The following is an 18,654-nucleotide window of genomic DNA, read 5'->3' on the forward strand; positions in this document are numbered from 1 at the left end:
ATCATACATATAGGTGCACCAAGGTCTTCTTCAAGCAGTAAAGCTGGAAATTGTGCTGAAAATTGCCCCCACCCACACCCCCCTCCCCGAAAAAAAAACAAAAAACAAAAATAACGGAATTTGTATTTTGCAATTAACTTTTTCTAAACAAATATTTCAGGAAACAGAGGCGTTTGTATGATAGAACAGTAATAGCAGGAGTGATAAGGACAGATGCATGTAGATGTGTCTTCATGTCAGAAACACTAGAGAAATTGAAATATTTGGGTTTTTCAAAACTTAAAAGAAATTGGAATACCAGGAGACTGCTTGCCCTTTGCAATGTTGGATGATATGATGTCGAAAGCCTCATGAATATAGTAACTTGACTTAATCTAATTAGAAAAAGAAATGACATTGAGGAGAAAACTAGTCACTAGTTTTTCACCAAGAACATGAGATAACTTTCCAATATTTGAAATATCATAATATATATAGAATTTGAATGAGCGACCAGTTTTTCACCAGGAAAATAAGATCACTTATCTATTTTTGAAATATGTATGAACAGAACTCTAACAACTTCAAGGTGAGAGTTTATCACGAAGAACATGAGATAACCTATGTATGAACAGAACCACATTTGAATATAGAGGCGCCAGTTCATCACCGAGAAGATGAGCTAACTTATCAATGTTTGAAATATGTTATACCCCGGCACAACAAAGTTGTAAGGGGGGTATACTGGAATCAGCTTGTCTGGCCGTTGGGAGTCCCGTCAGTTTTTTCTTGTCTGTCCATAAAATTAAGATTCCTTTGACCCACAGTCTTCATATTTGGCATGGAGGTATGTCATGATTAGTAGATGACCTCTATTAATTTTGAGAACACTAATTCAAAGGTCAAGGTCACAGGGGTCTTGATTGAAGAAAGCTTTTCTGCCCAATAACTTAAGAATCCTTCGACCCACAGTCTTCATATTTGACATGGAGGTTAGTCATGATTAGTAGATGACCCCTTTTTATTTTCAGGTCACCAGGTCTAAGGTCATGGTCACAGGGACCTTGGCTAATTAAAGCTTGTCCGCCAAATTACCTAAGAATTCTTTGACCCATAGTCTTCATATTTGGCATGGAAGTTAGTCAAGATTAATAGAATACCCCTATTGATTTTGAGGTCACTGGGGCAAAGGTCAAGGTCACAGGGGCTTTTATTACAATTAGCTTGTCTCCTCATATGGTCTCATATATTCATCATAAAACACCTCCAGACAAGGCTGCATGAAATGGTGGGGGTGTTATTGAAGTCATTCAATGGCAGTTTCAGTTTTGAGGTCAGTAGGTCAAAGGTAAAGTTCACTTTGATCTTTTCCACTAAAACATGTAGAATATATAACTTAGCAATGCACTGGCTTACATTGTACTTCCCTCAGATTTGGCTGGGAGGTTGTCTGAGCTGTAAATGACTATTGTTGATTCTGACAAATTGGTATGTGGGGGTATTCACACCATGACAATGGCAGTTCTAGTTTGTACAGAAAATATCAAGGTGCAAGTTTCTTTTATTAAGAATAGACTTATTGATAAGATAACTTACAATATTTACAAACATTTATAATACCACACCCATTTAAAGTATTTCAGCTGAGAGTGTATTATCCAAAATACATGTATTGTTATAATAAACTTTATAGTATATTTATTGATATATTTTTTGTAAAGTTTTGATTCTACTAGATTTTTAAAAACATTTAGATTTTACTAGATCTTGAAAATATTTTGTTCCATGCTCTTTCATTTATTTTTGAATAATGAATCCAATAAATACCTATAATAAGTATATGAATAAAATTGATAATGTTTTCTATCTTTAACTTATATATAAAAAAGTAATGTTTAAACTGCTGGTTAGATTTCAAACAGGACTGAACAGGGGTGTATAGTGCCATCCTTAGTTGTGCATATTGTTGGCATGTTCTCATTGTCAGATACCCACGGTCGAACCATAACATTCATCATTGATTGCATGTTATGTGACATGTTTATCAATCGTGGGTATCCAACGATGGCATGTTCTGTTTCTCTGCACAAAATGGCCCCAGAGTTAAAACAAGATTGCATTTGTGAAAAATGCTATACCACCGCATTAATACAATACTAAATAGTAGTGTAGGAACAGATTTTTTGTTGTTTCTATACAATTTTGAAGATTGTCATAATGCATAGATCCCTGACCTAGTAAATAATCTAATTCTTATTATCAGATTAGTGGTTAAATCTGTTGTGAACTCAATAAAAGATCAGAGTAGGAATATATCAATGCACTTGAGTCTAGTGAATTTGGTGGTGAAGGTCATATTTCACACAGCCTAAATTTCATGACTACATCAAAGGACAACACAGTAAGACACTTTGTCAAAATCTAGGTCAGCTGAAATCAAAGTTCACTTTACATCTTAATCTGTGCACATGGTTCAAATGTCATAGCTGTACATCAAAGGACAAGAAAGTAGGTCACATCATCAAAGTCTAGGTCACCTGATATCAAAGTTCAATTTTACAACTAAAACTGTGCACATGGTAAAAATTTCATTGCTGTGCATCAAAGGACAAGAAAGTAGGTCACTGTCCCCTTGGGCAAGGCAAAATTTTAGACCCAAGGGTTTAATTCAAAACAATCTTGATACAGGTCCACCAAACAACATTTCAAGTCAAATATCTAAGCTGTAGCTTTCTCCTATTCAGAAAACATTTGTTTTATTTTCTGTTTTTACTATGTGTACATAATGAGAATCACTGCCCCCGGGCAGGGCCAATTTTGACACCAGGGGGACAATTTGAACACCTTTGGTAGAAGACCTATAGATGATAATATATATCAAACATCAAAGCTCTATGTCTTGTACCTTCAGACAAAAATATTTTTATTTTTTTACTATGATATTATGTACATAATGAAAATTAATGACCCCCGGGGCGGAACCAATTTTGACCCCAGGGCTATAATTTGAACAATATTGGTAAAGGTTCACTTCGCAAAGTCTCATGCCATATATTTAACCTCTAGTCTATGTCAATTCAAAGAAGAAGATTTTTCAATTCAGAGAAGAAAATTTTTCAAGTTTTTACTTTATACATATAAGGAAAACTATCGCCTCTGCAGCAGGGCAATTTTAACACTAGGGGCATAATTAAAACAACTTTTGTAGAGGACCCTTAGATGATATTATATACCAAATATCAAAGCTCTAAGCCTTGTACCTTCAGACAAGATAATTTTAGAATTTTTTACTATATGTACATAGTGAAAATCAATGATGCCTGGGGATGGGGCCAATTTTGACCCCAGGGCTATAATTTGTACAATCTTGCTAGAGGTTCACTACACAATGTTTCATGCAAAATATCTTAACTCTAGCATTTGTAAATTAAGAGAAGAAGATTTTTTAAGTTTTTACTTTATACATATAAGGAAAACCTGTGGCCCCCGGGGCGGGGCTAATTTTGACACTAGAGACAAAATTTGAACAACTTTGGTAGAGTACCTATAGATGATATCATTTAACAAATATTAAAGCTCTAAGCCTTGTACCTTCAGATAATAAGATTTTTTGATTTTTTTTACTATTATGTATATATTGAAAATCAATTACCCCCCCCCCCCCCCCTCGGCGCGGGCAATTTTGACCCCAGGGCTATAATTTGAACAACCTTGCTAGAAGTTCATTTCTCAATGTTTCATGCAAAATATCTAACCTTTAGCATTTGTCAATTGGTAGAAGAAATTTTTTTAAAGTTTTACTATAAATTTTTACTATATAAATAAAAGGAAAACCAATGACCCCGGGGCGGGGCAGATTTTGACCCCAGGGCTATAATTTGAACAATCTGGGTAAAGGTCTACCAGACAATGCCTTATGCAAAATATCTAAGCCCAAGGCCTTTTGGGTCTTTACAAGAAGGCATTTTAAGTTTTTACTATATGTACAAATAGTAAAAATCAATGACCCCCGGGGCAGGCCGATTTTGACCCCAGGGCTATAATTTGAACAATCTTGGTAAGGGTCTACCAGACAATGCCTTATGCAAAATATCTAAGCTCTAGGCCTTTTGGGTCTTTACAAGAAGGTATTTTAAGTTTTTACTATTGTACATATAGTGAAAATCAATGACCCCCGGGGCAGGGCCGATTTTGACCCAGGGCTATAATTTGAACAATCTTGGTAAGGGTCTACCAGACAATGCCTTATGCAAAATATCTAAGCTCTAGGCCTTTTGGGTCTTTACAAGAAGATTTTTTAAATTTATTCTTATAATTTCTTTTGGTTGCCATGGCAACCAGATTTCTGCATGGAATGAAATTCTTTGAACAACTTTGGAAGCCCTTTACCCAAGGATCAATCCTGCCAAGTTTGGCAGATGTTATAATTTTAGTTCCAAATTTGTTTGCACAAATTATTGTTTTCCTTCTAAGTTCAAAGCCATTAAAACTATTCAATAATAACACAAACCATTTTTAACAAAGTTCAAAGCACTGAAACTATTCCGTGTTAACTTTTTTGTAAAATGCATTTTGTAGCAAAAATATTGGCCACAAAAATATATGTCCAAAATCATTGAACCATAGCTAAATTAAAACTTGAACTGCATATTTTTAATATGTATTCTATATGTCAAATTTGAGTTGAATGTGTACAACCATTGGGGAGATAATGAACGGAAACTTAAAATTTCTGATTTTTTTTCAAAGTTCAAGAGGGATTACTCTGTTAGTTATCATCAAACCATGACTCAATTTGAAACCAACCAATTCATTCTTATGACATATCCATATCTTTAATTTGAGTTGAATGTGTGTAACCGTTACTAAGATATGAATGGAAATTGATGATGACGGAATCACAGAATGACGGAACAGGGTAACACTATAAGCCCCGGCCAATATATGGCAGGGGCATAAAAATATTAGTAATCTAAAATACTTATTAATGTTTCAAATTCATAATGATGAAGATGATAATAAAATCTAATCTGAAATCATTTTTTTTATAAAAAAACAACAATATTTGACAATTTAACAATTAACAGTAATAATCTGTTTGTGGTTATCTCAAAAAGAAAATCAGGAAAGAAATTACTTATGTTTGAAACTTTATTACATTTTAGAACAATAATAATATTTTCAGAATGTATCAAGTACCAAATTACACTGAGACTGTGTCACTGAAGCTATCAGAGGTTCTGGCTGATATAGGTGTTGATGAGAGAATAGTACTGAAAACTAGAAGATCATGGCTTCTGAGTGAATCAATAGTGAATATAGATTACCAACTACTTGATCAAAAAATTTTTACATACTTTTTCGGGAGTCAATCAGAAGGCACAACTACAAGAGATTTGAATTCAGACACAGATCAACTTAGCTCCAACAAAGAATTACTTAAATTGATTCAAGACTGGAGTGACTGGATACCTGGTGTAACTAATCTACTGATGATTCAAGATAATTCTGTATCACCTGGATATTGTTTACTTCAATTTCTGAGAGATGATTTTCCTCTTCCTGCTTTTGGTGTACCTACTCAAAACTGCTTCATGGACAGAACAGGAAAATTACTTTTAAAGAATTCTGTATTATCTGCTGAACATGTACACGGTTATGAAGTACATGGACCAGCAGGTGTACGACAAGGACAACACGGCTTTACTGATAAAGACCATGTGATGGCTCTTTATTGCACAACATGGCCACAGCAAGCTAGACAATGGTTGGATCAACAAGGTGAAGGTCAATGGCCGTCTGCTGAAATGAAACAATATTGCAACAGAAGTGGATGCTTTGTTGTTCCTGTTGGATGTAGTGGCAGTGAACATGAGCAACTTGAATGGAGAATATCAACATCTTTAGCAGAAAGGTGTTTTATGTTCAACCTGAATATTACACAGATTCGCTGTTATGTCTTGATGAAAATGATTTTAAAATCATTTATCAAGCCATTGTTTAACGATGTTATTTCAAGTTTCATGTGTAAAAATGTACTCTTCAACTGCATTGCCAATACACATTCTAATACCTGGAGAGAAAATAACTTACTTTTTTGTCTAACACTGTGTTTATATCTCCTGTACAACAATATCATTAATGAACATTGTCCACATTTTATCATACCTGGGAACAATTTAATGAGAGGAAAAATTCCACCTGCAGTCAAACCATATATCCTGCAAATACTCAACAATATCATCAACAGTGAAGGAGTGGCACTATTGCGTGTCAAATGTGATGATCTTGGTTCAAGGATTTTTCTCAACTTTTGTCCATTCAAGACAAGAGACATTATGCCAGGATCACTATTATATAATCTGGCTTTAAAAATATCTGGAACACATATGAAAGATTTTTATCTATTTATTGATTGTGGTCTTAATGAAGCTGTAGAAAAATTTAAGAACTATGTATCAAAGATATTTATCTTTCAATATGAAGGACTGGATAAGACAGCCAGTCAACTTATAACACCCTGGTATTTTACAACACTTGGATCTGTCCTGGCTTCACGTAATATCTATCAGTATAACACAATACCAGCAGATGCCCTCAAACTCATCTCATTTGGCTTGAATACAGATGTGGCATCAAGTAGACTGAAACTAGCTTCAATCTTTTACTGTGTTCAAGAAATACAAAAAACTGATTTCGTACTCAGTGAGATTGAAAGGAGATATGATCAACAAATTGTTGAGCCTGTCTGTTGTTGTCATGAATATGAGAGAAAAATAATAAGATATGGATTCCTTGAATTATGTTACAATCGTAATGAAGAAGTCTTACAGTATACAACAGCATCATGTGTTATATTTCTGCCATGCGAAATTCACTGTGTACCAAATGAACTCAGATATGAAATGTTCAGATCTTCACAAGAGGACAAAATATTTCGAACAGAAAAAGACAACATGTGGATGGATTGTGCTGTGGTGGATTCCCTTCCTTACCTCTACTTTCTACAATACAAAGTTTACAGCCATTTAGGAAGACAAGATCAGAAACAAAGTGCTCTTGTCAAACTTATCAGAACCATAAAAGAGGAACGAAACCTTGGACATCGGGAAACAGCTCTAAATATTCTCGGAAAATGCATGGAACAAGAAGGTAGAGCTGGAGATGCTTTACAGTGTTATTTGATGTCACTTAATATAAGGGGGAGAAACAATGCTGCAAAGATTCATATCACCATACTTCTATCTGTACTGATAAATGCAAGGAGATAAAAGGTATGCAAAATATGTGGAAATGACTAAAGCAAGACAGTAAGACAAATGTAGATTACGACTACAATATTCATGCTCAACATCATCTTATATTTTTTCCAATAGCAAATTTCTTGTCATAAGAAACATTTTTAAATACATATGTGTATGTCATCCATAAATCCATATGTGAAAAAGATAAACCAACCAAACTGCCATATAGTCTGGTTTTCATGTCTGATTGTTGATATTTTCAAAGTAAGATTATAACTACACTTTGAATTAATATGTCTGATTCCCAACATTTTTGTAGTATTCATTATCTTCACATGACTGTTCATTTATCATCATCTATTCAATCATTTTTACAAATATCTGTATTCCTTAAACTTTCCTACAATGTTTGTTGAAGCCGTCATATTTTAGGTAGATCCATAATTATATCCATATTTTCGTACTTAATCAAATTATATTTAGCTATACTGCATAAAATGTATTTGTAATATGTAAGCATAATATTTGTATCAACAATTGTTCAAGAAATTCACTTCTTGGATCCACCGTCCAAAGCACAACAATCGCCCTTTGATAGGGACCCGCGCTTCGAAACCTACACATTACGTTATGTCGGTTGAAAATCTCTACGAAAAAGCTACTACTACACCGTCTATATACATAGCAACATTTCCGGGACAGTCTAACAACCCCACCAAACAAGAGCTGTCCGTAAGACAGCGCGCTCGACTTTTTTATTGCTTGCCAATAAAAAAAGTTTTTGCAGTAAAAGGCAATACAAAAATCTCTGTATTTTTAAAGTGAACAATGGCCATGAGCATTAAGATATTTAGTGAAGAATTATTTTACTGAATTGTGTGATACCCTTGAACACTGCAGCAAAGTTTGAAATGTTTAAGTCAAAAGAGGGCTGGTAAGAAAGAAAAAAAAACTAGTTGTTTGATACCCTTGAATATTACAGCAATGTTTATATGACATAATTTATGGTAAAGTGAACAAGTGGATAGGAATGAATTTTTTTAGATTTTTTAAGTTTTTTAGTGCTTGCCTATAATACAAAACATTGACAGTAAAGGGCCATAATTCAAATAAAATCTTTGACAGAATTACCTTCTCCTGGACATGTTTGGGAATCATGATTGTAAACAAGTATTCCAACTTTCAAATTAATATCTCAAACAGTTCAGTCAAAAAGTGGACTGGTACTAAAAACTTAACCAAGATTCTAAGTCGATAAAAGGCCTTAATTTTTAAAACAAATCCTTGACAGAGTTACCTTCTCTTGCGTACAGATGGGGGTAATGATGTGAAATAGCATTAAAAGTTTCAAAGCAATATCTCAAAGGGTTAAGGCAATAAGTGGATTTTACCCATATTCAATGTATTTTCTAAGTCAAAAAGGGGCATAATTCTGTCAAAAACCTTGACAGAGTTATGTCCTCTTGTCTGTTGATGAAGGTCGTGATGGTAAACAAGTATGGTCAGTTTCAAAGCAATACCTCCAATGGTTTTGAAATAAAGTGAGGTGGTACAAAAAACTTAACCAAGCTCAATACACTTTCTAAGTCAAAAAAGGGCCATAATTCTGTCAAAAACCTTGACAGAGTTATGTACTCTTGTCTGTAGATGGAGGTTATGATGGTGAACAAGTATGGTAAGTTTCAAAGCCATTCTTGTAATACTTCTGAAATAAAGTGGGGTGGTACGAAAAACTTAACCAAGGTGTGACGCCAACGCCGACGCCGACGCCGGGGCGAGTAGGATAGCTCCCCTTTTCATAGAAAAGTCGAGCTAAAAACGGAAAGCGGGCGACAACGACTCAACTCCTGGCCGTATAGAACAAGAAAACCTCTCAAAATTCAAAGTTCTAAAAAAACTGAATATACAACTTACACAGACCCATCATCACCTAGATTACCTCGAAAGGTGTGTTCTCACCAAATCAAATGCAATATTATTCATGCACAAATTATAACAAAAATTTCTAAAAACGTACACAATTACACCATCGGTCTTGTGGCGCTACATAGACGAAATCTTTTTGATATGGCCACACTCTCGACAGGAGTTGAACTCCTTCATTATGGCCTTAAACAGTCAACACAACACAATAAAATTTACCTCTTACATCAGCGATAAAGAGATCCACTTCCTGGACGTAACTGACAGAAAAAATACCTACGGGAACTTATCTACCACACTAAACCTACTAATGCTCACATGTACCTCCACTATAACTTTAAACATTTATTATTATTATTTTCTAATTATTCATATAATTTAAATAACTAAATACGGACAAATGAACCGCCTAACAATAACTTCTATAAATAGATTTGATCACGTGACAAAAAGAACCGTCAAAACTGTACCTTAGTTGAAAAATTCTGATATATCTGTACCCTGATGAAGGCTATTGAATAGCCGAAACGTAGGTCTAAAATAAAATTATAGAAACCTGACCCACTTTGTTTCGTGTGTTTCACTTTCCTTATTCTTTTTATAAGAAATCAACTTTCATGGTTTAATTTTGTTAAAGAAGATGGCACTATTTTTTCGGTTATTTACGTAGTTGACTTTGGAGTCCATAAATAGATCCTGTCAATTAACCATAATTGTTGCCATTCATTTCAATTTAATACCATAAATGTTAATTTTAAAACAAATTGATTAAATCTAAGTTTGTATGTTCACTTTGTATTTTGTAATTAAAACCAGTTAATATGATAAACTGATTTTAAGATTGAGATTCCTGACCAATTTTGATTGGCTTAGACTTATCCTAAGTGAAATCTAATTGCTCGAGAATTCAATCCTTATTTCCAAAATCGCTCTCAAAGGTTATAAATACATTTTATGTAGAGCGTCGCTTCCCAATTGGTCAGGGAACAGCAAATGATGTTGAAAGACGCCATTATTTAAATTCTATCAGATAGTCAATACAAGATCTAAGTAGGTTACCATCTCCTAAATGCTAGTTTAGTAATTATGATTAAACTTGAATAAGCAACTGTTCTCAATTAAGAGCTGGCAAATTTCATGTAATTATATACTTGATATTATTACCCCTCACTTTTTTCGTAATGCTAATTTCCCATAGGCCTCTGGGAGTTATTTTTACTGTTAATGCAAGTGTACCACGTGACTAAGAATTGTGTACTGTTACATAGGTAACAGTATTTTTTAAGTGGTCACGTAGTCTATTTCCTAAATAAAATGAAAGAAAATGGCCGCCATTTTTTTCTCGATTCATTCTTATTTTCAACGTTAAACCCTGATAGGGCATCACTTTCTTCTCTGGAGTCACTATGACACTCATAAAATTTAGTTGTTTGCACCCTGGTGTGCTTTTCGCATATAAAATATCTTTTTGTTGAATACTGGTTGGGCCAGGGAGATAACTTTGGCTGGTTGATAAACTCGGCTTTTTATAATTAAATAGAGTCATCGGAATGTTTAATCTAATCAAGCCCACCATCTCAAACTATCGCTGGAATTCGACAATATCTGGAAATTTTGTCAAGTTTGGTAAGATATTTAAAAAATAACACAGACTTTTACCTGTTTGTTTACTAAACATGCCTATAAAAAGTACGGGAATCCCATTGTTGTGCGCATGTGCAGCAGATGCTCATTTTGAGGCCCGCACAGGGGTACTTTTATATATTGACCGACTATCGGTAAAGCAGACGACGTTTACGTATACATTTTGTAGATGAAATGAAGACTCACTTTTGACTTGCCAACTCAGAAAAAAGGCTGATTACACAATTGTAATATTTAAGTGGAATGGATTGAAAGACTGATGTTTAATGCTCCTTTTATATATATATATATATATATATATATATATATGTTAATGTGAAGGTTGAATACCACTAACTTAATTTCTTCTTCACTCTGTTAAGCGAAGCAAAAATAAATTTGAATCACCATTTCTTTAACTACATATTTCGTTATACGTTAATAAACGATAATGCATGTGTTTTTACGTAAAAATGATTTATATGTTACATAGTACGTTGCATATAAATATCGTGTTATCATACTAACGTAATGCTCAACAATTTTGGTAACAAATATATTTTATTTGACATAAATGAACAGCAAAGAAATAAAAAAATGTCTTAACCTGTTATTTTACGTTTTAACTTACTCATTTAAGAAGAAAAACAAAGAGCCGGAATTATCTACTCGCACGCGTTTAAAATATCCTTTTTACGTACCTCTTCCAGAGCCTCTCAAAATTACCCGTTATGTTTCTAAATATAACTTTTATGCTGATACCGGAAAATCGAAGAGCTGAAGTTTATTATGGTGCAAGATTCATCAGAATACGTAAACAAATAAATGAAATATGCCCCCAAAAAACTGATTTTCGGCCGAGTTTATCTCCCAAACCAGTAGTCAAAAAGTGAACATCCGTTTTCAACGGAAGTAATTGCAATGTAAATAAATATGTGTCAAACTGGAACATGCAGACGATTTAAGCATGCAACAAAGGATTATTTAACAAATTTAATCAGATATGAAGGACATAGGATATCATCGTTATTTTGTCAAAAACCATGCTAAGAATATTCTGGAAACAGAAGGATCAGATTTCACAGATCATAACCGTGTAAATGGGTTAGTGTTTTGTTTCCTAAATAAAACCTAGCTTATTGTATGTTTATAATTTGTAGATATCATCACTTGCTAAAAGAATAAAAGAAAAAAAACCATCTCAAGTAGGCCTACAGTAAAGTACTGTACACTTAAAACTTAAAAGGTAAGGACAGTTTAGTTATTTTTACTCTTGGTTTATTTTTGTTACAGTTAGATTTAGTTGACAATTTCAGATCATCTCAGTATTTTTCTTCGGGGTAATAAAATAAATAACACATGGGTTTGTGAAGAACAGTTAAAATATCATCCCTCGTAAAAATACTGTTACCCTCGGCTACGCCTCGGGGTAACAGTATTTTCCTCGGGATGATATTTTTACTGTTACCCACAAACCCATGTGTTATTTATATACTGGCATAGCCTGTTTTTAAGAAATATTAAACCAAACCGTTATCTTTGCGGAAATCTGAAATCACAAAATGTAACAAGTACCAACACAACCAACATACTGTTGTACTATACATAATTTAAAAAAAAGTTCTGCTTATAAATTGATGCTTAGTAATTCTTGGCACTGATGATGTGGGATATTTTCGAAATAGCTATCCTGACACTGACGCAAAAGTACGTTACAATAATTATTATTATATCAAATGAATTGTGAGCTTCAGTATTTTGTGAAATGACAGTAAATGCAGTGAAATTCGGAGGCTTTTGATTCAAGCATTAATATGTTATTACCAAGGTTATTATTTGGTGTTTTGAGGCCTTAATGACATAAACCTTTGACCCCATGAACTCCGTAAGGAATCTGACCAGAACTTCCAGAAGAGCACATCAAGGTGAGTAAGGTGAATGTACATTTGATGTTTGGAAGCTCTCGATGGAAGAAATTTGCTAATGTAAAGAAATATTAAAGATCAATGTTTGCGACAAAGTAAAACAAATGTAGACTAACAAACAGAAAGACCAAACAAATTATGCTCTGCAAAGAAAATTGGCATTTTATTGGAAAACTATGAAGTAAACAAAATGAAGTATACAAAATGTTTTAAAGAAAAAAAAACAAGTTATCTGTTTAACCTTTAACATTTAAGAACCGAAAGTAATCGGCCTTTGCCACCTGTATAGAGAGGGGATGGAACAAGCAATTCAAGAAAAAAGGGGGAAGAGTTTACTCCTATAACCACCTAGAATATGGCCTACATATGAAGTCATTCATTAGCGACACCCCTGAAAATAATTGTTTGATGGAAATAAAACCTAAAGTCTCTTAAATGCTTTGGTATTGTCATTCATATAATTAAATATGACCACATGATAAAACGTTGTAGATACTTTCTATATACCTTGATAAATAGATTCTTCGTCTTGTCAGATTCTTGTGTAAGTTTCTGAACCGTGTCCATGGTAATAAGTACTTGACCTTTATTGCTATCTCGACAATCTTGTTACTTATCTGGAAACAAAGTGATATCTTTGGAAGCATTAATCACAAAAAAAATTAAATTGCAGACTCTATTTGATTGAGTCTGTACATGAAGAATAATGAATAAGTGCAACATCCCTCACGCCCCCTAGCACCTGCTTGAGCGGTATTTAATTCTCAATACTTAATAGTGATGATGGCATCAGTGTTCCCCAAGGACCACAAAATGTACAACACTGAACTGAAGTACGAAGTTCGTCCTTTATTGTAGATAAATCCTCATTTCTGGCTTTCATTTTCCTTTAATAGTTACCTTAAAACCAGTAATTCATTATTGTTTATTTCAGCAGCATACATCAAAATCAAAATAAAAAAGTCAAACTTTAGAATTTGAAAGCATAAAAAATTACCCTACCAGTCTTATAAGTTTAGAATGTCCATGTCTTCCCTAGAAAGCCGCAGACTCAAGTCCTCTCTTGTAGTGTTCTATAAAATCCAATACAAACTTGTATATGTTGACCATAACCATCTGACCTCAACTAGAAATCTGAACTTCCTGATCCCCCAGTCCCGTACCCAATATCATCTTAATTCCTACTTCCCTAGAACTCATAGTCATAGTCAGAATTGATAGTTCGGGAGTAACATGTAAATGTAGATGTTAAATCCTCCCTTAAAATCCTCACTTATCCCCAAATTTAGTCCAGTCCCAAATATGTTCTATTTAGTAAGTTTTTACTGTAGTGTACTGTATGTATTTTTGTTACCTAATAATTATTTTAATATGCATATATACTATAGTATACGAGCCTTTTTAGGGCAAATAATATTTTATTTAAATAGTTAAAACATTCAAACAATTTAGTAACACATGCGAGTATTTTGGAATTGCAACCCAAAATGATCTTTGGATATGACGTTGCTTTGCCAAGTACAAATATCTCAAAAGACTGTCATATTTATAGGACTAATGTCAAAACTGAAATGTTTAATAATTACAGGCCTTAAGTATAACACATTACTTAGTTTAGTTTACATGCATCTAGTTCGAGTGAACCAGGGTCAGCTTGGCCCTAAAACGTACTCAGCCCCCAAGTCAGCTCAGCCCTATTCCAACTTGGCACGGGTCAACTCGGCCCATAATAATATACTACTGGTAATCATGGTTACTTTTATTAAACTTATATGTATTATTACAATTATATTTGTCATAAAATTCAATCTAAAAAAGTTATTTATGGATCAATATTTAACATATGGTATTGATATCTCTCCTAAACAAACATAATTTCAAACAATACGTGTCCCTGTTTCTCGTATACTCGGGGTTTCTCGTATTCTCGGGGAATATTTAAAACGGATGGAAGCGACGCACGCGACTTCCGTCGATATCCGAAAACATGTCTATTTAGCAGAGCATTTTCATCTCCATTAAAAAATAAAAGAAATGCGACAAAAACAGATAAAAAACCAAAAAACCTGTGGAAATAATCGTAACATGCAGAGAATTAACATTAAATTTGTCAATTTTCCCCAAAAAAATCATCAAATTTCTAGTTTTTGCCATGTTGCAGAAACCTGTAGCGGGTCTCTGACGCAAGACACTTCAAATGAGGGTTTCATACTACTATTTATACAATACAGCTCAAAATATTTGTTCCACGAATAGATAGTATAAAATAGATATGAACTCCAATTAAAAACCAATAATGAAACATTGTTTGTCCTAAACACATTTCATTTTTGACAACTGCAATGGAAAACAGTAGTATTCATTGTTTAATGCTCATATAACTAATAAGTAACTACTAAATAAACGTAAACTTAATATATATTAGAGAGATTATGTAAATAACAACACTAAATGGAGTTCAAACTATTTTTAAAACAATCAAAATCATTTGGTACCAAAGAGGCGTCAATATGATCCTAAAAGTTTGATATGGCCTGCCAAGCTGTTATTAAAACACAATAAAATTACAGATTTAGGCCATTTTACACTTAATTAGGTGTGGCACTAATGATTTGAACTAGTATGTAGAATAAAATCATCACATAGCGACCAGCCTTAACAACAAATCAAATTCCACGAGAATACGAGAAAGCATCTGCTTCACATAGAGGGTGAAGGTCAGTATATACAAGCAGAAATATCTTTAGTTTTGCTTACAGTAACGATCTTTCTTTCTTTGTATTTTGTTAACAAGTAGAGATTTTGATGCTAAAGCATCAAGTCGCCGGATAGAAAATTAATTGTATTATCATAAATATAAGTTAATATCAGTTTAATGGTTCAAGTATAAAGAAGAGAGGAACAATATATTGAGTAATATTTATTCATAATACAAGATCATATTTGAAGCAAACTTGCTTAGCAATATTGTCAAGAAACTGTTATCATTATTAAATAAGCAAGTATTGTTTGGCAATATTGACCTGAGATTCATTAATTTTCGGGGATGCTTGTTAGTTTACGTAACTTATTAAGATTAATGTTAAAGATTTTATTGAAAGTATAAATTATATATCAATTAATACTGCTCGATGGCCTAGTGGTAAGTATGACCAAGTTGTGACCTAGTAGGCGCAAGTTCGAATCTTGGACAAAGCCTATTTGTAGTTTTCATATATTGATTTCATAATTTTGATAAATTTTTATTGCCATGTGTACGACTTTACATTGTGAGTAGCAGGCTTAATACATACTGGTAAAGTTTTGCAAAATATAAAAAAAAATATAGAAAACATAAAAAATCACATCATCGAACCTACAGTCTTCAATTTGAAATAAACTAAAAATCTTACACCTTGCCATCGAGGCTTATAAGGCAAGTGATATGCTAGTAATAATACTTGTAATTCTACTTTATACATATACCGTTGTACCATACATTGAAATCAAAATTGTTCAGAATCCGATGATGACCAACAAAAAATTACCAATCATCGAATATTTGCAAAGAAACTAAACTATGAAAATATATATGTTTAATTATTGCATGAAACAATGCAATTCTACTGTAAAAGTGGTGTCTGAATAAAAAATTATTCTTAAGCGATATCGAAAAAATATATAATTTAATTGAAATCAATATTCCCGTCGTTTCATCCGATATAGTTTACGTTTAATTAATTGCCTTTCAGTGCGATAAAATATCAACATGAAGATAATTTAGATTAAAGAAGATTATACTTTTCTCTATGTAGATCTATCTAATACGATTCCGGATCCAGGGATATTCTTCCTACAGGAAACCTGTGCGACGGAAATCGACGGACTATAACGAAATCAACGATTACCACTCAATCGCAACTACTCGGCCCTTTCCGACAGTCTTCGGATAAGGACTATCTATTTATCTGTCGTTTTAATTCGTAAATTTAGAAATGCACTTGCAAAATTACGTACTTCATCACATGATTTAAATATTGAAAGAGGTAGATATAGACAAGAAGAGAGATCTGAGCGTATATGTAATTTATGTAAAGTTTCAGTAGAAACAGAATATCATTTTGTAATGGTATGTACGGCTTATGAAAATTTAAGATCAAAATACTTACCAAGCAAATATTTTGTTAATCCTAATATTCATAAATTTAATATCTTAATGAGTTGTCAGGCTGAAAATATTATAGAAAATTTGGCAAAGTTTGTGTTCCATGCCTTTGAAGAAAGAAAAAGATTATTATGTGTTAGAACATGAATAAATATGATAAACACCACTAGATAGTAAGAAGATTTTGTTTAACATAATGATATAATGTACTATATTCCATTGTATGAAATTGTATTGCTATGTTTATGTTGTTTTGGGCTAGAGGCCTTGAATCAATAAACTCTTTGTCATTGTCATTGTCATTGTCATTGACTATCAGTTATTATAGATAATAGCCGAGGCAGTTCCGAATGATTACCACTAGCATACATTTATTTTCTAATCTTTAACCTAAACTTAACGTCAGCAGGACAGAAACCCTTTACCAAGAAAATATATTTTAATGTGTAAAATATGATTATCTAGACCTTTCTAATGATATAAAATATGAAACTGATTAACGAAAAATAACTTTGTAATTATTCATACAAAATTACTATGATTTTCACTTTATCAGCTGCCATACATCCCAAATTACCTGTATGGCTTATCAGCAATTTGTTACTATTAATAGATTTTATAACAATAACATACAACGTGTAGTCACGTGATTCTTACAAAAGAATAGGGACAACCTGTTAATTATTAAATACAATAATAAAATCAAATAGGTCTCATAAGATATAAACAACCAAATAATTTGAAAGTATCATTTCAAATATAATGCACGATTTATTTGTCATAAAATAGCACCGCATGACACTTAGAAAAAAGTGAAAGTATCACTAAGTTTATTGACTTGTCCATAGGGATACGTTCTTAATTCATTTTATAAAAAATGCACAGTTGCTTTTTAAGATGTCAATATTTGTACATTTCATTTCATTGAGCAACGCTATTATATGTTTGAATTTTAAAGATTACTAAAACATAAATGTGGTCTTTAATTGTTCAATAAAATTAATATGCTTTTATTCTCAGTTTTTAAGGCCTTCTCCTACCATAGGTATAATATTAAACTGTTACAAATATAGTCGCCGGTTTCTACCGGCGACTAATAAGGTATATCTCTGTGTATCAGGCTAAAAATACTGTAACAGAATGTTTTATAAATATTATGCAACCAAGTTTAGTCCTTAACCCCCGGAGAACACGAGAAAACAGGATACATGTACAATTCACTGCCAACTTTTTCATTTTCTATTTGTTAGTGATCATATATCTGAATACTTTTATAGTAATTTACTCCTTAAAATTGTTATGAACTAAACAATCTAAAAAATCAATATCCTAATAAATTTTTAATAGAGCGCTGAGTTGACCTGTGCCGAGTTGACCCGTGCCGAGTTGGTATAGGGCCGAGTTGACCCTTTAGTGCTTTACCAGTTCCAGTTCAAATTCAATAAAATCGCGAATATATATGACACAAATAAAATCTCTTAAAATTCTTAAAATACACCAATCCGCAATTGGTGACACATAATTAGGAAAACCTTAATAATAATTATTTACATTATTAGTGTTTAAACTTACCTTTTTGAGCCTTTATTCGCATGTTTTTTGTATGAAAATTCTAAAACGGTAAAAAGCACATTGCAAATGGCTGGTTTCTGAAAGGGGGACAACTGATAGGCATTCGTACCATGTTAGTTCGTACATGAACAATAATTAGTACGAAATAATTGGTTCCTTTGATGAAACAGATTTAAATTACAAGGAATATCTCCATGAAAGTTGAAGTATTGAAACATGCATAGATTGCTGTATTGAGAAAAAA

General features: G+C 32.9%; 1 protein-coding gene across 1 annotated transcript; it reads left to right on the plus strand.

The window, feature by feature from the left end:
• Positions 1-5,165: 5,165 nt before the first annotated feature.
• LOC132723576 (uncharacterized) lies at positions 5,166-7,250 on the plus strand. The gene has a single exon (XM_060708326.1). It carries the CDS (start codon positions 5,166-5,168, stop codon positions 7,248-7,250), a length of 2,085 nt encoding a protein of 694 aa, XP_060564309.1.
• Positions 7,251-18,654: the final 11,404 nt, after the last annotated feature.

Source organism: Ruditapes philippinarum, unplaced genomic scaffold (assembly GCF_026571515.1).
Source record: "Ruditapes philippinarum isolate M1 unplaced genomic scaffold, ASM2657151v2 ctg3033_1_1_1_1, whole genome shotgun sequence".
Classification (NCBI taxonomy): Eukaryota; Metazoa; Mollusca; class Bivalvia; order Venerida; family Veneridae; genus Ruditapes; species Ruditapes philippinarum.